Genomic DNA, 23,927 nt, shown 5'->3' with positions numbered 1-23,927 from the left:
TAAAATAAGCAATAATTATTTACTCATTCTCTGGCATTAAAGACAAGAATTTATTTGCTTACACTTTATAAACTAACCAGATGAAAGCATTTTCTACACAACAGAGAAAATCTTTCAGCACCCTGTCACCATGCAGCTGAATTAAGAACCAATAGTTTTAGAAAGTTAAGAGGCCAATCAAGTTGAAGGCAGTCTCTAGACACAGGCAGTGTACAAGAGCTGCTACTAAACAGGTAACAAACCAATAAATCTGGTCAATTTACTTATGATCAGAGCACCCATTCTGTCCTTTATTAATCTCAATCTTCTTCCACAAAAATCCCAAAGTAAAGTAAGGCATTTGAATTCCAGCTGTGCAGATGTGTGACCTGAAGAGAATCGTCATCAGTAACACATCAACATTTTCAAATTATGGAAGGATTTTCAGATAACAAGGCACTTGGCTCCTTTTATGTGGCAACAGTTAGCAATGGGAGACATTTCACAGAACAAATGTCTGTGATTATTTTTTCTTTTTTAACATCTAATTTTTATTAAGATACAGAAGAGTGCACAGATCATAAATATGTAACTTGATGAATTTCCCACTAAGTGAACACACCCATGTAACTAGCACTGAGATCAAGAAATACAGTATTACCCAAACTTGGGAAGTTCCTCGTGCTCCCCTCAACTCCCTAGTCACTACTCAATCAAGGTAACTGCTATCTTGACCTCCAACAGAACCCAGTAAAGTTTAAAGCCGTTTACTATTGTTAAAAACCAAGCAACTAACACCAGAATATAAATAGCCTGGCAAAAGATCTGTGACTTTCACAGATTAAAGATAGGATATGCCTGCCTTTACTGGACCAAAGTGAGGAAGTGAGCCCATTTTAAATGTCAGATACTGAGCGAGGCAGCAGCCTGGGAGGTAGGACATTAGCCATATTTTACAGATGAGACTCAAGGATAAGTAACTTTTCTAATGTCACAAGGCAACAAATAGTGGAGCCAAGATTCAAAATCAGAGCAATCTATTACAAACCTCATGTTCATTCTACTACATCAAAGGTTTTTAAATTATATTCTGCAGGTTACTGGGTTCCATGAAAACACCCTGGGACTAGAGAAGGAAATCAGAATAATTCCTACCCCTGCTTCATCCAGAACAATGCCTCTTTTATCTACTATTTGAGGTTCTCTATAAAATTTCAAATGAAGGAAGGATTTCACATTTTTAGAAATAGCCCTATGCCAGAGGATACAGATAGCAAGTTCTAGAATATTCTAGTTTCATCATTTTGTGTTAACACTAAAAAAACAAAAAAAAAACAACAAAAAAACCCCTATTTCTTTGCTAAAGAGGTAATAGATGCACATGACACAAAAATTCAAAAGGTATAGAAAACAATGAAAAGTAATCACCCTCCCATGTGGTCCCCAGTTTTCAGTTAGTTTCCTACATATTCTACTAAAGACAGATTGTACATTCAAGCAAATATGTGTATGTATTCTTTTTTTTAAATATCCAAGGGGTAAAGATGTTATGCACCTTTTGCATACTATTTATTGTACACCAGAGATTTAACAGTATTTGGACAAAGTTACTAACATAAACAATGTTTCTTCATTTCACTATAGTTTTTCATTTGCCAAATTAGTAATAATCTGCTATGACCTCTGAAAGGCAAAGAAAATGTCATACTACTGGGGCACCTGGGTGGCTCAGTCGGTTAAGCATCTGACTTTAGCTCTGGTCATGATCTCACAGTTCATGAGTTTGAGCCCCACGCTGGGATCTGTGCTGACAACTCAGAGCCTGGAGAGTGCTTTGGATTCTGTGTCTCCCTCTCTCTCTGCCCCTTCCCCCTTGCCCTCTCTCTCTCTCAAAATAAACATTAAAAAAAAAAAAAAAAGAAAATATCACACTGCTAAAATATCTTTTTCCAGAAAACCAGAAAAAGAAAATACTAAATCCTACCATGAATGATGGATTGAAAAGTTTCTAGGGGCACCTGGGTGGCTCAGATGGTTAAGTGTCCAACTCTTGAATTCGGCCGATGTCATGATCTCATAGTTTGTGGGTTTGAGCCCCATGCTGGGCTCAGCACAGAGCCCGCTAGGGAGTCTCTCTCTACCCCTCCCCCCACTCATGTGTGCTCTCTCTTAAAAATAAGCTTTAAAAAGAAAGAAAGAAAGAAAACTTTCTAAATTTTACAGACAGTAAAACAGAAACATGCTCAAGAAGTTTTATAACTGACCACAGGTTAAAAGACACTGACACAAATCGAAACCCTTAGTAATCTTAACCTTAGACATATATTAAATGTTCATGAGCACCACCATTACAAATTTAGCACTGCATGGCTAGAGGCCTCAGAGGTTATCCAAACAGGGGTGGGACATCCCTAAGCCTCTGTACTGCCAGGACCTCAAGCTTCCAAGGACCATTTACTGGGTAACTGCCACCCACGAGTTACCACTGCTCCTTGGCCCTCGCCTCTAGTCAGGCATCAGGACCACCCACTGGAACTATTCTTCTTCTTCTTCTTTTTTTTTTTTTTTGCCTCAGCTTTTTCTTTTCCAGGCAAAATGGTTTGTAACCTCTCCTGGCAGGTTTTATTTTTCAACTTAATCATCTTTATGGGTGATGTGGAAATTAATTTCCCAGGGCTAGGCTGTATTTGTAGAGACCTTCTGGTTAGGGAACTGGCTTAAGTCTTTGCTCCTCCTTCCATTAACCAACTACTTGGAAGAGAGCAAGTCAATTTTTCTCAGAGTCTCAGTTTCAAGTGTAAAAAGAATGTTAGAGTATATGGCATAAAGTCCCCTATGGATGTTCAAATTATAAGGGGGAAACAGTAGTTTTCCCTAGTGTTGTCCTTTTAAGAAAAAGGTAAACTGTAAGAAAATATGCTGATATTCAGAATCTGTTATGGATTTTTTTTTTTAAGGAAAGCAAAATATACACACACAAAGTACCAAAAGACACACATACCCAAAATTCCCCTAAGTGACAGCCAGTGCTGCAAGCTCTGGCGTCTGAGTCCAGTCCAGTTTTGTAGATGAAAGTTCTCTACAAGAACTTACGGCTTACATTTTTGCCATAAGGGACTACCAGATCTTAAATCATTGATGACAATCTAACCATTTTCTCCATGCTCCAGGTCATAATGCACGGAAAGTGCCCTAATATACTTTAGAGAGCTAAAATGATGTTCTTCTCCAGATCATTCAATTAACTGGAACCAGCACAGTGGTCCAGCTTTTAGTGCTAAAGAAGTACTTCAGAGCTATTATTTACTGTAGGCATACACAAGCCAACCACCATACTAAGTGCTTTTATAAGCACTTTCCCATTTAATTCTCACGATTTCTTTCTATGAGAAAACAAGCTTAAGAGATTGGCAAGCAAGGCAACAGGAATCTCAACTAGGCCTGATTACAGAGTCCATACTCTCAAATCAATGACATAAAACTGACTAAAAGACAATCTATCTGAGCAACAAATTATTTAATGCTTCTATCAACAGACTATGTTTTTGTTCATACACAAATATAAACACGTACATTTAAATTCACATACCAAAATGTTTCTCTTCAAGTAGTGTTATCATTCATTCATTCATTCATTTAAAGTAGGCTCCATGCCCAGTGTGAAACCCAAGGTGGGACTTGAACCCACAACCCTGAGATCAAGGCTCGAGTGGAGATCAAGAGTCGGACACTTACCTGACTGAGCCACCCAGGCACCCCTTCAAGTAGCATTATTTATAAGAATGATCAAACTAGCATTTAAAAAAAGACAACCCTTAGTATCAATTAATCCAGAATTTTATTTAAAGCAAAATATATATAAAAACTTCCTAAATAACTGTTCCATTAATTATCAAAGTTATCCTCCACTTATTTTTTTAAAGTTTATTTATTTTGAGAGTGAGCATGCAGTAGGGAAGGGGCAGATAAAGGGAGAGAGAAAATCCCAAGCAGGCTACACACTATCAGCACAGAGTCTGATGAGGGGATCAAACTCATGAATGTGAGATCGTGACCCAAGCTGAAGTCAGATGCTTACCCAACGGAGCCACCTAGGCACCCCTCAGTTATTCTTCATATATAATGTAGCTGAACAGCACTTTTAAAAAATGTTTATTTTTGAGAGAGAGAGAGAGAGAGAGAGAGAGAGAGAGAGAGAGAGAGAGACAGAGTGTGAGCGGGAGAGGGGCAGAGAGAGAGGGAGACTCCAAAGCAGGCTCCACGCTCGGAGCTGTCAGCAAAGAGCCTGACGTGAGGCTCAAACTCATGTACTGCAAAATCATGAGCCAAAGTCAGACGCTTAACCGACTGAGCCACCCAGGTGACCCCGAAGAGCACTTTGTAAAAAAATAGGTTTTATGTTTGTCTATTCATTGAGAGTGAGTGAATGCACAAGGAGGGGAGGGACACAAAGGAGAGACAGAATCCCAAGCAGGGTCCCCACCATCAGAGCAGAGTCCAATGCGGGGCTCGAACTCATGGACTGTGAGATCATGACCTGAGACAAGATCAAGAGTCAGACGCTTAACCAACTGTGCCACCCAGGTGCCCCTAACCAAAGAGCCCTTTTTATAAAACAATTCTTACACTCATTTAAAGACATGTTGGCCTGTTCCAGAAAAACTGACCAATCATGCTCTCAGACATGACAAGATCTCTTACTGCTTTTATACCTTTGCATACTGTTCTTTCTGTCCAGAATGCTTTCCCTAGCTTGTCCAGTGGGCAAACTTCCACTCTTCCTTCAACCCCCTGCAAGGGTATTCCCCTGTGAATTCCCCAGACAGAGGCAGACCTAAGCACTCATTCCTCTACAGTGCCACTCTTCCCCTTCTGAACCTCCATTATGAATGGCTGCTACTAAAGTAACCTACAATTATGTGTTTATATATCTATTTTCCTTCAAGACTGGCAGGTACTTAAGGATAGAAACCATGCATTTTCATCCATAGATTTCCCAGTCCCTAATGTAAAATCCTGCACAACATAGTTGGGGTTCATTACTTAAAAGTTACCTAATATAAACCAACAATTACAAACAGTTAAAATCTTTCCAGAGATTATTAACATGTATTATTCTATTTCAACTAACCTCTAGGCTACCCTGTAACTCTAGTTTTTGGACAGGCAGGATAGGGAACTGTTTTCTGAAGATCTCCATTTGACAACTAAACACAATGTACAAAAAACCACTGTGGTGGGTAATGTGAGGGTTAAAATATCAGGGGCTCCTTCTCATTGGGAATCTACAATGGAGTAGAAGGCAGACATTTTTAATTGTTTCAACATAGTGTTCAGTAAGAACAATAACAGAAATAAGTGCTCTGGATACTACAAAGTGGAAGGGCTAATTACAATTAAGAAGGCTAGAGAAAAGACCAACTGGTAATATTTAAGTTAGGTCTTAAAGAATGAATAGAAAGGTATATTATAAGTCACGGAACAAATAGTATGAGCAAAACGGTTCAGAAGTAGAAGACAAATGCATATTATATATTTAAAACCTTCTTACTATTATAGATACAAGCACTCTGAAAGAAAATGGCATGGGAAGTCTGATCACAGGAATTGAAAAGCTTCAAAAAAACCAAACGCACTGCATAATTTCCCTCCTGTCTCTTCTAGCTAGAGTACCATATTCAGTTGCTATCGGTCTATCAACATTATCAGTTGCTATCAGTCTATCAGACCAATCCACTCACTGACAAAGGGAAATATCAATCATTAAAAGATAATTTTATTGGGGCGCCTGGGTGGCTTAGTTGGTTAAGCGTCCGACTTTCGCTTAGGTCATGATCTCGCGGTTCGTGGGTTCGAGCCCTGCGTCGGGCTCTGTGCTGACTGCCAGCTCAGAGCCTGGAGCCTGTTTCAGTCTGTGACTCCCTCTCTCTGACCCTCCCCTGCTCACGCTGTCTCTCTCTCTCTCCTAGATATAAATAAAAAAATTTAAAAAAAAAAGATAATTTTATTTTATACACTAACCACTAAGTTGGCTTGAATTTTTTCATTTACTAAAAAACACACAGAGTAACATCAATAGCAGCAGCTGACACGCAGTCAGTGCCACATACTCAAAAAGTGCTTTCATAGGTATTTGCTTATTTAATCCTTATTAATCATGCAGAGTCCTAGTGGGGCTCGATTTCAGGAACCATGAGATCATGACCTGAGCCAAGATCAAGAGTCAGACGCTTAACAGACTGAGCCATCCAGGTGCCCCATTATTAGCCTCATTTTATCAATGAGGAAACTAAGCCACAGAAAGATGAAATAAGTTGTTCAAGGTGACAAAGTAAGTGGCAAGGCCAAATTCAGACCTTGAAATCTGGCTCCAGTGTCTGGGCTCTATCTCTCTGTACACAAAAACATACACATTTTCATCTTAATTGAAATAATAGTGCACATATAATTTTGTGCGTGCAAACCCCAGAAATTTTCCGTAACACCGATTACAACATTTTTTAGTGTGTTAAAATACATATAACATAAAAATTACCATCTTAACCATTTTTAAGTCCACAGTTCAGTAGTGCTAATAAAGTATAAAGTATCTTTATGTTGTCGCGCAACCAATCTGTTGAACTCTTTTTAATGCCCGGAAATTACTCTACTTAGCTCATGTAACAGAATTATATTTTAATTCCATTTCTTTTGATTATCAAAGATGAATGTGTGCTAACTTCTTCCTATTTCTTTTTGTGTGAAATGTTCGTGTCAATAATTAAGCTTATAAACTTGAAGCATAGGATGTTAACATTTGATGATATTCTTTTTTACACATATTTCTCATCTTGATTATTTTTGTTAGAGTATACTTTTTAAAGAAATTGAATTTTTGAACAATGTATAGATACTTTAAATAGTAATCTCATAATTAAAGTCTGCTTAAAGCATGGTACAATTTTAGATTGGAAAAAAACCCATGTCAATTAAAAGTCATATCAAATTTAAATAATGTTCTAGACTAAACCTCAGTCTTCAGTTGAAGACTGAGATGACAGGAATAAAAAAGGCACAAGGAAGTGATTACTATAAAAACTGAGGTAATGAGTACTTTTGAGGGGAGGGACAAGGTGCATAATTACACACACGTGGAGGGGGTGCTGCTGGGGTAGCTGTCAATGTTTGATTTTTTTGATCTGGAGGGTAGCTATTAGGGTGTTAGCCTTATAATAATTAAGCTACATTGTTCTTTTGTGTAGATTTCTATCTATACCATAAAAAAGGTAAAAATGGTCTACTTAATTCCATTCTTTGAGTAGTTTAAAAACATTAAATTTTCCTCTAGTAAGAATATACAAATGGCTGCAAATTATACTGTTATGAAATCAAGATATTCATAAAAAAAAGTAAAGTAATATTATTCCCATAGAGTTTTAACAATGTTTAAAAATACATATTCTAGGATTAACATAAGGTAATTTTTACATATAATCTGACAAATAATTGAGACAAAAAAGAGGTAAGATGTTTGGATCAATGAATTTAGAGAATATATACATGGTGGCAGATGATTTTTATGAGGACCAATGAATGATTAATTCATGTACAACCTTAAAATTAAGACCAATTTTCTTTATAGCAATTAAATTTAATAAACACAAAGTACAACTTTGGAAAAATGAAGACAAAATTAAGCTATATTTAAAAACATTATGCACAAACACGACAAAGAGAGCCTGAGAGTTTGGGGGAAAGTACTAACCAGTTACTGCCAGCAGCTGTGAAACTCTCACCTCCATTTCCTCCCGATGAGACCTGTCTCTGTCTTCAAATTCACGGGTCCTTCTCCGGGCCTCTTCAAAGGCCTGTTGTGCTAATGCATCCTCCTGCTGTCAGAATACATGAAAGGGATATTTCAATTTTGATCTTTAATAAAAATTTAAAATCTGATAGTTTTTGGAGGAAATGAACAGTGGAGTATATCTTCAAATATCAAAAACATTTAAAAAGGCTAACACTGGAGCTTTTAAAAGACACTTCAGTTTGTTCATGTTTTATATCACACTTTGGAAACAGTAACTGTGTTCAACCATATTCTAACAACTGAAAATGCTCTTTCCTTATCTCATCCTAGTCACCAAAATAAAATCCTGTACAAGTCAATATTTAAACCACAGAAGTTCAAGAAAAAAATTTGGTATATACTTCTATAATTTGGTATTAAGACAGGCCAGGCCCTCGAATTAGGACACTAAAGCCAGAAACAGAAAAGAGACTATTAACAGAATTGATGATAAAAAATGTTTGAAATTGCTAAATAAAAGAAATTAAAGTCCAAGGGATGTTACCAAGAAAAAAGTAACATAACAAATCTATCTGAATTTTCCCAATTAATAAAGATTTGCACATGAAGAAAATCCAGATACCTTAAACTCATTGTGTCTAAAAGGGGCAACCGATTTAAACTTTCTCCTTTACTCTTCTCTAGTCTCCAATTCATGGCATTGCTCATTCATTTCTGACAGAAACCTGAGACACCTTTGGCTCTTTATCTCCCTTGGTCTCCCCAGAGCCAACCAACCACCAAGTCCCAGCCATGTGACCTCCTAAATATTTTTGGAATCTTTAGTCTCCTTTTATTTCCTATATTTTCCCAGTTCGGGCTTCTCAGATCTCTTACTAAAATTACTACAGAGGTCTCCTAAAGTCTCTTCCTACTTCTATTCTGTCGTCCGCACTCTACCACACAGCCATCAGGGCCTTCCTTAGGCACAATCTGACCACAATATCCCCAACTTAAAAAAGCTCCCTCATGGTATACAGCACCGGATGCTCAACTTTTGCAGTCACTCACTTCTCAATACGAGGATTTCTGATTATACACTTGAAGAAACTAAAAGATAAAAATACCAGAAAAGGTCATCAATGTTAACCTTCCTAGATTCATTGCAGCAAGGGGTGGCCAGTAACTCAGTTCAAACCAATGAGACAGAAGCCTAGTCATAGGTGACTAGAAGTCACCTAGTTCTAAGAAAGTCCTTTAAGAGGTATTTCACCTGTTCTCCTTTGTATGAATTGATGCAATGCCCACAGATACAGTAGCCATCATGCAAACATAATAGTAGGGGATGCAGTCACACACTAAGCATAGCACAGCAGGAAGATGAAAAGATCCAGGGCCCTTGTAATATAATTAACTGCTACACCAGACCTGGACTATACCTGCACTGCTTGTATCTTGCTCTCTGTGAGAAATCTTTTGTCACTATTAGTATGGCTGTTTAATACTTACAATTTTCACTGACATGATGTCTAGAACTTAAACAAAATTGAAAGATGTAATCAAATTTCCATTCTTATGATACATTTACCAACTTTATGACTCAGAGGAAGGCATTTCATTTCTCTAAGCTTCTGCAAGCTCACATGTAAAATGGGTACAGTAATAATACTTCACAAGATTACTGTGAAGATTAAATGAGGTAATACATAAAATGTGCTTAAGCATACTGACAATATTCAGTAAATGCTGTTATGTTATAAACATTTACAGACATATCAAATTTACACATCTGAAGAAATATCATTATACATTTCTACTGTATTCTCAGAATGTACCATTTAAGCTAGAATTACCTGCAAAAGAATGCTGTTTCCAATTCCCAAGAGTTTTCTATTATTTAGTTAACGATCAACTGGGACAAATCTACTCATAACAGGATACTTCTTCTACCTTGTGCATTCATTCACGTTTTCATTTATTCCACAAGTTTGAGGTTTTAATATGTCCAAGTCACTGTGTTAAGGTACCATGAATACAATATGAGAAACAAATGGTGCTTTTCCTCAGTTTCTGGTCTAGTGCGGCAAGTGGATGATGAACAAAGTACAAAAATCAATATATAAAGGTCAACTGTGATTATGTACAGTAGAGGAATATTACATGATGAAATAAGAGCACAGAACAGGAGATGTGATCTAATTGCCCAAGGAAGTTATTAGCCACTACTGTATATTCTATTTCATTTAAAGAAAAAAAAGTATTATTACTAATACTTGTAGTAAAACAAGCCAAGAGGAATTTGGTAGCCCTCTGCTTTCTAATCCCAGCTTCTGTTTTGGTCCTTTCTAACAAAGTCTGAAATGTATGTGCAGAGAACAGAGTTGGTACTTTAATTCGAAAGACAACTGGCAATTACCAGCGTTGTCTTGATCCTTTCCTGTTGCAACCTTAACTAATACCTGCCCCCTTCAAGGGCAGCATAAAGGGCAAATCCCGATAAAACTGCATACTCATCCATAAAATATGGTCCAAATAGCCAGGGACAACAAACTATCCAATCTCATATGGATTGAGATTGTAGGAGCAGCGGTCAACACTTTGGTCCTCACCAGCTCCTTGTTATACTAGTTTGTTACTCCGTGGTCTTAACCATGATCTGCACTAAGTAGCCAGATGAGGTCACCATAAAAGGTGGGTGTATGTGAAACCCATGTGGCAAATAAAGGCTCTGCAGTTCTGTCACAGAGAATATATAGAATATTCTGACCATTCTTGGTGCAGTGATTTTGTCTTTACTGTACTGCCTAAATGTACAACAATATTTATTTATGGTTTGGTAATACCTTTCTGCAGTTATGAATTCAAAAACTGGAAGTACATGTTTAATGAAAAGTTAAGAATCAAATTCATTTCCAAGAAAGTTGAGGATGAAGATGTAATTTGCACAAAATGACATTTACTATTCTTTGCGGGGACAAGAATGGTATCACTGATCACATGAAAACCAAAAGAAATAGAACTGCTGAAGAAGCTTCGATATATACTTCAAGGGCGACAATTTAACATGTGCAGCTGCAAACGGTACATTTAACATCACTCTGCAAATAACTTCACTTAAATCAAGTGATTTAATTCACTGACAAATGACAAATGATTCAACTCACATTATCATGCACATGCAAAAAGCAAAGCTGTTCATATGCTGATATTATTAACAAAAACCTTGGAAACAGCTAAAGGACATCAGTTTTATATCAGTGTCATCAGGTATGTTAAACAGAAAATCTAATTCAAATAATGCTTCAATTTTTCTAATCTATATTATACTTTTGAAAGGGTACTACATTGAAGGTGAAAGATCCGAAGTAAAAAAGTGCGATAGTGAAGATAAAATTATTGGTTCTTATATTGATAGAAATACAAATGCTGCTGAAGCACACTGTGTAAAAAATAACATTCTCAGTGAATTTCTGAAAAATGTAAAATAGAAATTTTATTAGGAACTTGTTGTGGCACATGTAATTCATAACTGTATCCAAAGAAGATAGTCTCCCACTTAGAAGTTATAGTTGCATAAATTAGAAATATATTTACCTGTCTACAAAGTAATTGAACTATAAAATTCTGTGACAAAGCTGATGCTGAATATACAAAATCCATCAAGACAGTACCCCCACACTTTAAGCTTTTGAAGAAATACTCTAAATCAAAATAGTTCCTACAATGGCACTAACCTTTTTAAGGCAAATGAGTCCTCACAGTTACACTTTGCTCAAAATTAGTTGGAAATCTCTGATTAAAGTATCCAACAGACAAGTGCCTAAAATTTGACATTTTTGTCTGTGCGTGCACGTGCACACACATGAGCAGTGGAGGAGGAGAAGGAGGAGGAGGAGGAGGAGGAGGAAGAGAGAGAGAGAGAGAGAGAAAAGAGAATCCCAAGAGAATCCCAAGCAGGCTTTGTACTGTCAGTGTGGAGTGCAATGCAGGGCTCGATTCTTTGAAAAGAGAGATCATGACCTGAGCCAGAGCCAAGAAATGGATGCTTAACTGACTAAGCCATCCAGATGCCTCCCAAAATTTGATTTTTAAGCTTTTAAAGAGTTACAATTATTGAAAACCAAATGCGTAAAGAAGACATTGAATTTTATCCCTACAAATTACAGAAAATAAATTGAAAGATGAAAATACAATCAGCAAACATATTTGTTTCTATAATTATACTCAGAATTATATTAATTTGTGGGGAACTTTTAAAATACTTTACCGTATTATATTATCTATACAAATAAGTACACTGAAATTAAGGCTTTACTGTGTAATATGGCAGCCACTTGTGGCTACTGGACACTTGGCTGCATGTTTTTTCTGTTCATCACATTGAAGATCTCCTGCCATTCCTTTCTGGCCTGTGAAGTTTCAGTAGATAGGTCCGTCACCACTCTGATAGGTTTTCCTCTGTATGTTAGGGCCCTTTTCTCCCTAGCTACTTTCAAAATTCTCTCTTTGTCCTTATATTTTGCCATTTTTACTATGATATGCTGTGCAGAAGATCAATTCAAAATGCGTCTGAGGGGAGTTCTCTGTGCCTCTCGTATTTCAACGTTTACTTCCTTCCCCAGGTTGGGGAAGTTCTCTGCTATAATTTGTTCCAGGACTCCTTCAGCACCTTTCCCTCTCTCTTCCTCTTCTGGGATTCCTATGATAAGGATATTGTTGCGTTTGACTGTATCGCTGAGCTCTTGAACTCTGCTTTCATGTTCCTGGATCAGTTTGTCTTTTTTTCTCAGTTTCTTCTTTTTCTATAATGGTGTCTTCTAAATCACTTATTCTCCCTTCTGCCTCTTCAATCCGTGCATTGGATGCCTCCAGTTTATTATGTATCTCATTTATCGCATTTTTAAATTCATCATGCCTATTTTTATGCTCCATGTTGTTTGTAGCCATAGTTTCTTTAATGTCCTCTATGCTTTTTTCTTTTTAAAAAAAATTTTTTTTTTTTAATTTATGATTTCCAGGAGAGAGAGACAGCGCGAGCAGGGGAGGGTCAGAGAGAGAGGGAGTCACAGACTGAAACAGGCTCCAGGCTCCGAGCTGGCAGTCAGCACAGAGCCCGACGCGGGGCTTGAACCCACGAATGTGAGATCATGACCTAAGCGAAAGTCGGACACTTAACCGACTAAGCCACCCAGGCGCCCCCTCTATGCTTTTTTCAAGCCCAACGATTAACTTTATGATTATTGTTCTAAAATCTTGTTCAGTTATGCTGCTTATATCTGTTTTGAGCAGTTCTTTAGCTGTCAGTTCTTCTTGGAATTTCCTTAGAGGAGAGCTCTTTCATTCACTACTGCACACTTGAAATACACACTGAATTTCAAGAATTTGTTGCAAAGAAAAAAACGCGGGACATCTTAATAAACATTTCAAATTAATTTTTATATTCAAGTGTGATAATTTGGATATACCAGGTTAAACAAAATACAATACAAAAATTAAATATAACTGCTTCCTTTTATCTTTTTTAATGTGGCTTCTAGAAAACCTTAAATTACATTATGGGGTTCACATCTGAATTGTACCGGACAGTACTGTCCTAAGTTACAACTCGATGAATTTCCACAAACTGAACTTTCCATGTAACTAGAATCCATGGGAAGAAAGAGAGCAGTGACAGTACCTTGGAAGTCTCCTTCTGCTCCATTCCAATAACTAACCTCCTCTCTCAAGGATAAACCACTTTCCATATTTCTAACAGCACATATTATCAGTTTTGCCCATTTCTGTACTTTCTTATGAATGGATTCACAGAACATGTGCTCTTTGGGTACACTCAACATATTTGTGAAATCCACCCATACTGGTGTTCTAGTTGTAGATTTTCATGATCACTGTATTTCTTTGTGTGAATATGCAATTTATCCATTCTAGTGTTGTTAATGGGTATTTGGGCAGTTTGCAGTTTCCATCTATTACTAATAATGCTGCTATAAATGCCCAGTACATATATTTTGATGAATATATGTATTTATTCCTATTGGATACCAAGAAACTCAGAGAAGAACTGCTGAGTCACAGGTGCATGTAATTTGCAGTTTTAGTATATATTGCCAGTTTTCCAAATGTTGTGTCAATTTTACATAACCAACATACCAACTGTTGTTTCATATCCTTGCCAACGTTTGTCAAGAGTACTCTGAATGAAGACAATACCTGTGAAAATATTTCAGCTGAAATACTCAACAAACTTTAATTAGGATGGAATTGTGACCATACTCTTTCTCTCTTAGCTTACCAGGTGCCAAGCACCTCAGCATCGGTTAGAGAATACTGTCCTTATCCCTTGAGTAGAATTAAAATTTTCTCAATTTAAAACAGAAAAGAAAGAGAGAGAGAGAATACTGTTCTCATACAGCAGAGAGGGAGAATAAGCAAGCTCTCTTGTGTATCTCTTCTTATCAGGACACTAATCCTATCATATCAGGACCCCTCTCAGGACTTCATGTAATTTTAATTACCCCCATAAAGATTTTATTTCTAAATACAGTCACATGGGAGATTGAGGCTTTAACATATGAATTTTAGGGGATCAGAACATTCAGTCCATAACAGGGGTTAGGATTTACACATTATATGACAATGCAGCTCCTAATCCTAAATTCTACATATCACACAGATGATTTTGGGATAGGGAAGGTTATAGAAAAGTGTTTACTGTACACTGAATGTTTAGAATCCCCTGCTTTAAAATATTTACATTATGTAAGACCAATTATTAAATTAGTTTGTTATCACAACAGACAGTACTTACTTTGTAATGATAAATCTCAATTTGTAGACCTGAAAACTTGGAAAATTCTAAGTATGGAAAATGCTGTGGGTTAGGCTTAAAATTTTTATCTATCATTTTAATAAAATATTTCAATTTTAGGGGCGCCTGGGTGGCTTAGTCGGTTAAGCGTCCGACTTTCGCTTAGGTCATGATCTCGCGGTTCGTGGGTTTGAGCCCCGCGTCGCGCTCTGTGCTGACTGCCAGCTCAGAGCCTGGAGCCTGTTTCAGTCTGTGACTCCCTCTCTCTCTGACCCTCCCCTGCTCACGCTGTCTCTCTCTCTCATCTAGAAATAAATAAAACATTAAAAAAAAAAAATTTTCAATTTTAGAAGTCAACTAATCTGAAATTTTACCTCACATAAATTCAATCTGCTCTATCACTTATTACAGAAACAGCCTTATAAATTCCTAATTATTTACTACTTCTCTGAAAGAGTTGGTGACTCCTTATCCCTTTGGAAATCAAAATAGCAGGGATTCCTTCTTAAGAAATTTAGTTTTTGGGGCACCTGGGTGGCTCAGTCAGTTGAGCATCTGACTGTGGCTCAGTTCATGATCTTCAGGTTCATGAGTTCGAGCCCTATATTGGGCTCTGTGCTGATAGCTCAAACTGTGTCTCCCTCTCTCTCCCCCTCCCCTGCTCGCACTCTTTCTCTCTCAAAAATAAATAAANAAAGTCGGATGCTTAACCGACTAAGCCACCCAGGCGCCCCCAAATTTTTTTTTTTTAATTTTAATTTTGGGGGCGCTTGGGTGGCTCAGTTAATTGTTCAACTCTTGATTTTGACCCAGGTCATGATCTCATGCATGGGTTCATGAGTTTGAGCCCCACATCAAAGTCTCTCTCTTTGTGCCCCTCCGCCACTTGCATTCTCTCTCTCAAAACAAATTAATTCGAAATTTTAAAATTTATTTATTTTTAAGGTAATCTCTACACCTAATGTGGATTGAACATATGACCCCCAAGATCAAGAGTCGCATGCTCTACTGACTGAGCCAGCCAGGCACCCCAAGAATTTTAACTTTGGTTTTGTTTTGTTTTTTTATATTTTTGTTTATTTCTAGGAGAGAGAGAGACAGCGTGAGCAGGGGAGAGTCAGAGAGAGAGGGAGACACAGACTCTGAAACTGGCTCCAGGCTCTGAGGTGGCAGTCAGCACAGAGCCCGACGCGGGGCTCGAGCCCACGAACCGCGAGATCATGACCTAAGCGAAAGTGGGACGCTTAACCAACTAAGCCACCCAGGCGCCACTTAACTTTGAATCTTAATTTTTTACTAGGAAGATTTTGGCTTTTTTTTTTTTCTCTTGATAAGAAAAATTCTCACATTGCCATATATGGAGAGCATAGAAACAGACAACAGGAGAGAAACAGCAACAAAAAAAGAATTTTTAAAAATTCCTGTCATTATTTTAATTTTATTATGAGGATTAATACAGGGGCGCCTGGGTGGCTCAGTTGTTTAACCATATGACTCTTCGTTCTGGCGTAGGTTATGATCTCACAGTTTTGAGATCAAGCCCTGTGTCTGTGCTGGACGTGGAGTCTGCTTAAGAGTCTCTCTCTCCTTCTGCCCCTCCCCCACTAGTGATTGTGCTTTCTGCTCAAAACAAAAAAAAAACCTTAAAAGAAAGAGAATATAAAAACAATGGAAAGAAATCAATACCTACTATTAAATGGACACTTTTACATGTTCTTTTAGCATTTTTAATGTCATTGTCATCCCACTACCTTCAGGTTTCCATGATTTCAAAAAATAAGTCAATTGTTAATCTTATTGTGGCTCCCTTGCATGTGATGAGTCCTTTTTATTGCTGCTTTTGAGATTGTTTTTTCAAAATCTGACTGTGATGTAACTAGGTGTAGATTTCTTTGTGTTTATGTAATTTGAAGTTCACTGAGTTTCTTGAATACGGAGATGACTATTTTCAATCAATTTGGAAGTTTTCACCTGTTCTTATTTCTTAAACTTTCTGCCCTTTCTCTTTTTTCTGGAACTTTCGCTACATGTACACATTGGTATACATGCTGGTGTACCATATTCTGTGAGACTGTTTTTGTTGTTTTTCTTTCTGCTCTTCAGACTGGATAATTTCTATTAATCTGTATTCAAATTCACTGTATCTTTCTTTTACCAACTCGAAAATTGAGTGATCTCTATTGATGTGCTCCATTTGATGACTCACTGTCCTAATTTTCCTTTAACTCTTTAAAGAATCTTGCTTTAATTCTTTGAAAATACTGATAAATAACTGCTTTTAAAAGCCTTTGTCACTAAGAACCAACATTTGGGATCCGTCAAAGATAGTGTTTATTGGCTGCTTTTCCCCGAGTATCAGTAATACCTTCATGTCTATTTGCATGCCTCTTTAATCTTTTGGTTAAAAATTGGACATAGATACTATTTCACAGCAACTCTGAATTCTGATCCCTGCCTCCAATGTGTTGTTGCTGTTTTTATCTGTTTAGTGACTTACATGGACTAATTCTGTTGAGTTTGTTTCCCCAAAAACAATGACTGCCAATGACTGCTGAGAGGTTTAGCTTAAACACCTTGAACCAGCAGGCTTCATTCTTTTGCCAATAGATCTGTGCACAGCTGAAGGATACTTTCAAAGTACAGGGAGTTCATCACTCTACAGTATAGTAGCTTGCAAGGGCCCTCTTTGTTTTCTCCTGAGCCAGTGCCGCTTTAATAGATGCATAGTCTTCTGGACCATGAGAAGTAAGTGTGATTTTAGTAGGGCCCACCTATTAGCAACCTCTTTCACGAGATCTCTCTGGTAAATTTCTGGCTAGTTGGCCATTTTGTTGCTTCCCATGTCATTAGCCTACCCAGAACATCTGCCACAGAGACCTCTATTGTTTTTGATAACATTTCTGGGTATGGATTTCTTCAAGCACTGCTCTAAATAAATTCAGCCCCCTCTGACAGGACAATAGGGCCACTCCCCATGGGTTGTCCTGCCTGCCTGCCTAACCTGAGGGACGATAGAGCTGAGGGAGCTACTGACACAAGCTATCACTCTCCTTACTGAAATTCAATAGCTTTTCTGAATAAATACTTCTCAATGCATATCCTTTGGTTAATTTCCAGAGACCTTAAATGTTGTTGTTGTTTGTTTTTGTTTCTTAACAATGTATCCAGTTTAAGCACTGCTTTTTGGGGACAGGATTTGCCAAACTCCTCACCAAGCCATTCCAGAAGTGCTGCTCCATTCCAGAAATGATACATTTTATTTTGAACTGTTTTCCCCTCTCTAATGTTCTAAAGATCAAGAACAAATATTAAACAGAACCATTTACTGGACTTTGAAGGGCCCCACTGAGCAGACAGGAATAATCCAGTGATATTTAGAACCACTTAAGGAAAAACTTTCCCCAAAACCAGGAATGAAATGAGTCTCCTCATCTTGAGGATTCCTCAATGTCACTTGAACATGAGACTTTTTATACTTACTCTTAAAGATGGGGTAAAATAGATGCCCAGCTGAAGGCAAGATTAGGGGTACAGAAAGGGACCATGCTCAGTAGAGCCTGAAGTCACCATACCTGGGCTCGCTCCTCATCAAACTCCAGGCAGCCCATACCATCCAGTCTCTGGAGGTCAATCCAGCCTTTCCAGATAACACAGACTCCATTCAGAATCATGGGAGCCTTCAAATACACCTAAGACACAGAAAAGACAGATGAAAACCAGAGATAAGCCATCAGACACATCAAAAATGAAGAATAAGCTTTAAGGAGACCTGTAGTTTTCTTGTGTGTGGGGGGGGAAAGATGAATACAATTATAAAATTAATAATTGTACGAAGGTATATAAACCATAGCCTCTGATCAAATTTTAGAAGTTAATCTGGCACACCAGGACTTTATTCCTAGTCATAATTCTCTCAAACTGTTTTTAAAAGAAAGTTATACAATTTTATAAAAACTGTGGTAAAATGATACTTGAGGTAGGCATAGTTGCTGTTTCAGCTGAAGCTAGGACAATAGGTACTTTGCATTCATTTTTTTTAACCTTAGGTAAAAAGATATAAAGATGGAGGGGCACCTGGGTGGTTCAGTCGGTTAAGCATCCGACTTCGGCTCAGGTCATGATCTCACGGTTCGTGGGTTCGAGCCCCACATCGGACTCTGCACTGACATCTAGCTCAAAGCCTGGAGTCTGTTTCAGATTCTGTATCTCCCTTTCTCTCCGACCCTCCCCTGCTCACACGGTCTCTTTCTCTCTCTCTCAAAAATAAAAATACAAAATAAAACATTAAAAATTAAAAAAAAAAGATATGAAGATGGAAAACAGCTGGAATTCACCAGCCCCTAAGGAAAGTACACACAGTTCCCTCTATCTGGATCCCTGGAGCCACCGAGAGTCAGGCTTTGCATACTTGCCTTCAGTTTTATAAGCTACCTCATTGCTTTCCATGAAGTAATGCAGCTCTTTTCCTTTTTAACTTCAGTCAGCCACTTAGTCTGCTTTTAACCAAAGAAACTTAACTAATACAACATTTATTTATTTACCATTATTTTTCAAGTAAATATAAATAATTCTAGATTAAAAGTGACTTTGGGTATGATTTCAAAATTCAGACCAGTTTCATTTTCAACCACCAAATTCTGATACTGCCTGAAAATATAACTGTTCTCAAGAACCATTAAATATCTACCAAGAAAGGAAAGGTGCTAATGCTATCATCTTAAGGTGAACATTTTAATGTCAAACAGTAAGAAATATAAGAAATTTATTATAATTCCTACACTCTTCCTCCCATCCTAATATCAAACTATCCTAACAGTGACTAAAAAACCACAACAAACATTGTTTTAGATCTTCTCTACCTCATTTCACATGGGTTTCAGGGACATCTGGGTGGCTTAGCTGGTTAACCCTCTGACTCCTGATTCTGGCTCAGATCATTACCTCACAATTCATGAGTTCGAGCCCCACATCAGGCTCTGCACTAACAGCATGGAGCCTGCTTGGGATTCTCTCTCTCTATGCCTCCCTGACTTGTAATGCATGCTCTAAGTAAATAAGTAAACTTAAAAAAGTTAAAGCAAGAAACAACATGAGCTTCAGACTAAAAATCAGTATAAATGTTTAGCATTTAATGTCTTAACAATATTTCGTAAATGCAGAGGAAGCAGGACTTCAATGACTTTTCGAAATTCCAGGTTATCAAATATACCTTTATAAATATGGTTGTCATTTGTCTACTCCAAATAGACTTTATGTGAATAATCCACGTGCTTTTGTGAGCTAAAATTAGCATTATTTACTACCTGTAATTATATAAAATTGGTTAAGACAGTCTTCATTTTAAGGAAAAAGCTGGAAGTACTGCCTTTTTCTTTTCTCAATTCAGCAGTTTCTTCAAAAATTTTGGGGCATTCTTTTTAGAAAGGTTTAATAAGAATAACTGTCAATAATTATAAATACGCTCAAAAAATTACAACTGAGAGGGGCGCCTGGGTGGCTTAGTCGGTTAAGCGTCCGACTTTCGCTTAGGTCATGATCTCGCGGTTCATGGGTTCAAGCCCCGCGTCGGGCTCTGTGCTGACTGCCAGCTCAGAGCCTGGAGCCTGTTTCAGTCTGTCACTCCCTCTCTCTCTCTGACCCTCCCCTGCTCACGCTGTCTCTCTCTCTCCTAGAAATAAAACATTAAAAAAAAAAAATTAAAAAAAAAAATTACAACTGAGACACCTGTAAAATATGCCATCTTATTTTTGTTATTCCCCTCTACTATTAAGCACAACTCTTTTTCCTGTTAAGGGCTCCAATAAACCACTCTGAACTAACTTCTATTTATATTGGGAAAAAAAGCTCAAAACATAAGGTTCCATTTCTCCTCCCATTGGACCAAGGGAAATAGTCTACAGTTATAGCTGAAACCGTTTAACCACACATTTCCTTCTGTTCTGATAAGTGCTCATTCTATTCTACATTGTGAATTTAAAGCTCCGCTAATGTGCACCTCATCAAATAAGGGACTATGACAACCTCATATCAACACCTCAAAATCTAAAAACAATAGCCCTCCTCACTGCCTATCAATGTAACTTGACTTACATCTTCTAATCAAGATCTCTGCCTACTCTTTCTCACAGGGGAGGGTGCCACACAGCAAGGAGTGTAACATTTCACCCATCAAAGTACCTCATTAAATTCTCACACTGATCATGCAGAGAATTCTCCTAACAGCAGAGAAAGGTCGAATTCATCATCAGTTTCCATGTTCTTCATCACATGATTCATAACATTTAGAATAAAAAATTCCATAATCTAGCTTATTCATATTAACTCTATAATCAAAAATATTTTCCTTATGAAATTACTGCATTTAAAAAAATCCATTTATTACTTTTCTATAAAGGTTCTCTCATGACCAAAAAAACCCACTGATCTGTTTTAGGAAATTTCTAAATGGATTTGGAAAAAGACTATAGTTTAGTCAAGGCTAGTGCCTGTAATCATAATGTAAAATAATATTTAGATGACCCTGATGATTTATTTAGATGTTCGCATCCAAATATAGTTTTACATTTAGATCTTCAAACGTTTGGCACTTCTATACATTTCATGAATACCAAACCTCAAAGTATGAAGGAAATAAAATGCTGTCCTTTAACAGTTTGGCATTTTGTAGTATAATTTAATAATATAATTTAAACACTAAGATATTTTTCACTGAAAATAATGGTAGCTTATTTCAAACTGTGAAAAGAAAATGTATTAGAATGTGACCTAGAGATTAAAGCCATTGTCCTAGAATAATTAAATATTTTATACAAAATGTATTCTATAAAGCCTTTAAAAGTAAAAAACTATCAATTCAGGGACACCTGGATGGCTCAGTTGGAAGGGCATGCAATTCTTGATTCTGGGGTCATGAGTTCAAGCCTCATGCTGGGTACAGATATTAAATAAATAAACTTTAAACAAAAGTATTAAACAGATTAAGCTAATCACACATAAAAACAACAAAACAGCCTGCTTATCTTTCCAAAAGTAAAGAATCACAGAATGTGTTTGAGACTTCACAGGAAGTTCAAAATGATTGCCCCACATTGTGTTCTTTTGGAAATAAGGTAATAGTATTATATAATTTTTAATCAAATCAATCTCTAAATATCAGCTGTGATATTACATTCAACCCAAATTATGCATAATATCGATTTATTTTCACCTTCTGTAGCTTTAATTATCCCATCACTGAAGGAGTAGAGCTTCAGCAAAAACAGGTATGCGCTGTCGGCTTGGCATTGTCTACACGCTGGAATACGATTTACCCAAAAAAAGGAATACAGTATTGACACATGCTACAGTATTGTTAAATCTTGGAAACATTATGCTAAGTGAAGAAACCAGAAAAGGGCCACATGTTACATGATTCCATTTATTTGAAATGTGCAGAATAGGCAAATACAGAGAGAGACAGAAAGATTAGTGGTTGCCAGGGGCTGATGGTGGGGGTGAATGAATGATTGCTAAGAGGTACAGGGTTTCTTTATGAGTGATGAAAATGCTTTGGAATTAGATAGTGGTAATGGTTGCACAATTCTGTGACTATACTAAAAATCTCGGAGTTGTACATTCTCAAAGCACGTATTTTATGGTATGTGAATTTTTTCTCAATAAAGCAATTATCAAAATATTTGTAATAATTTTTTTCAGTTACATAGCTGATATCTGTAAGATATGTAAACAGATTAAAACATTTTTTTATAGTTTATTTTTGAGACAGAGACAGAGCATGAGCGGGGGAGGGGCAGAGAGAGGGAGGCACGGAATTGGAAACAGGCTCTGAGTTAGCTGCCAGCACAGAACCTGACATAGGGCTCAAACCCATGAACCGCGAGATCATGACCTGAACCAAAGTCGGACACTTAACCGACTGAGCCACCCAGGCGCCCCAGTAAACAGATTTTTAAGTATGCAGTTGCTAGCACTCTGAGAAGATATGGGGTGGTGATATAAATCTAGCAGCCATCAACAATGCAGTGGTATTTAAATTCAAGGATGAGGAAGACATTCACCAAACAATAAGTAGGAGAAAAGGGGGCCCAAGAATAACTCTGAGGACATCCAACTTTTAGATGCTGGATAAAAGAAAAGAACCCATCAGAGCAGGCTATAAACAGCCAGTGAAGAGAGAGAAAAACACTTAATGAACCTAGTGGCTAAAGATTGTTACTGGACCCCAAGTAAAAATTTCCCCTTTGTTGGATGCATCAGATATCTAAGTTATTATGTTACAGGATCTTAGGTCACTCATAACTTTTAGGATTGCTTTTATTTAAGATAGGAGTTCTTAGTCTGGAGTTCAGAGAACCTACAGAAGCTTGGGTTTACGGTAAGTTTCAAAAAGACCAGAAACACCGTGAAATTCTATTTAAAAATGTTTGTTTGATTGAGCCCATGTGCATTTTTTATATAAGTTCACTACTTTCACCAGATTCTCAAAAGACTGTACAAGGCAAAAAGATGCAATCATGACAGTAAAACTTCATTCTTCCCCTTCCTTCATAGGCACCAAGATCTTTGTAGCAGAGAGCCTGAAAGACGATAAACAGTCTTCATTTAGTTAAATGTACCAAACTTCCTAAACAGCTAAAAATTAGTTATTCTGTGTTATGAAACATAAATGTCAGAAGAAAGGTATAAGAGAACATAGTCAGCTGCTCATTTATCAACCTGTACAAAAGAGTTCTATCTCAGAGTCTGGACTCTACTTATTCTGAGACTATCTAAATTTGGAATAAGCAGTGGCATCCTCAATTGCCCTTTCTTCTAAAATACTATATATTTATAGAAGTTTATTTAGTGTTTCTAGCTCCTAGGTAGCTGCACTAAGAATAGAAATTGAGGGTACAACAGGACAGCAGAAAAAGTTGTCTTTCTGAGAGGTTCTAAAGAAAATAATTTCAAGATAACTAAAATAGAAAAAGGGGGGGCACCTGGGTGGCTCAGTCAGTTAAGCGTCAGACTTCGGCTCAGGTCATGATCTCACGGTTCATGGGTTCGAGCCCCGCGTCGGGCTCTGTGCTGACAGCTAGCTCAGAGCCTGGAGCCTGTTTTCAGATTCTGTGTCTCCCTCTCTCTCTGACCCTCCCCTGCTCACGCTGTGTGTGTGTGTCTCTCTCTCTCTCAGAAATAAATAAAACATTAAAAAAAAATAGAAAAACGGTAGATTTGCAAACAAGACTCCTACCACACTAGTACTAAGCCACAAAATCAATATAGACAGAAACTCCCCACACTGGATGAGTTTGAGCCCCACTATGGGTAAAACAGGGGCCCTGGGTGAGCCCTGCTTCTCTCTCTCTGCCCCTTGTGGGAGTCTCTCTCTCTCTC

The 23,927-nt window shown here is 37.4% G+C and overlaps 1 protein-coding gene across 2 annotated transcripts in view; it reads right to left on the bottom strand.

Moving 5' to 3' along the window:
• Nucleotides 1-23,927, bottom strand: part of CBFB (core-binding factor subunit beta) — a 54,645-nt gene that overhangs the window by 6,652 nt on the left and 24,066 nt on the right. Inside the window, exons 3-4 of one of the 2 annotated variants that reach the window (XM_077755539.1) lie at nt 18,125-18,241; nt 7,724-7,850 (exon numbers count right to left, since the gene is read on the bottom strand). In XM_077755539.1, coding sequence (XP_077611665.1) covers nt 7,724-7,850; nt 18,125-18,241 — 244 coding nt within the window. The remainder of the gene's footprint in view (nt 1-7,723; nt 7,851-18,124; nt 18,242-23,927) is intronic. The other variant, XM_077755538.1, reaches the window with a different exon arrangement.

Source organism: Crocuta crocuta, unplaced genomic scaffold (genome assembly GCF_008692635.1).
Source record: "Crocuta crocuta isolate KB4526 unplaced genomic scaffold, BGI_CrCroc_1.0 scaffold152, whole genome shotgun sequence".
In the NCBI taxonomy this organism is placed as follows: Eukaryota; Metazoa; Chordata; class Mammalia; order Carnivora; family Hyaenidae; genus Crocuta; species Crocuta crocuta.
The sequence above is the reverse complement of the archived record's forward strand: the minus strand, read 5'-3'. Positions and strand labels throughout refer to the sequence as shown.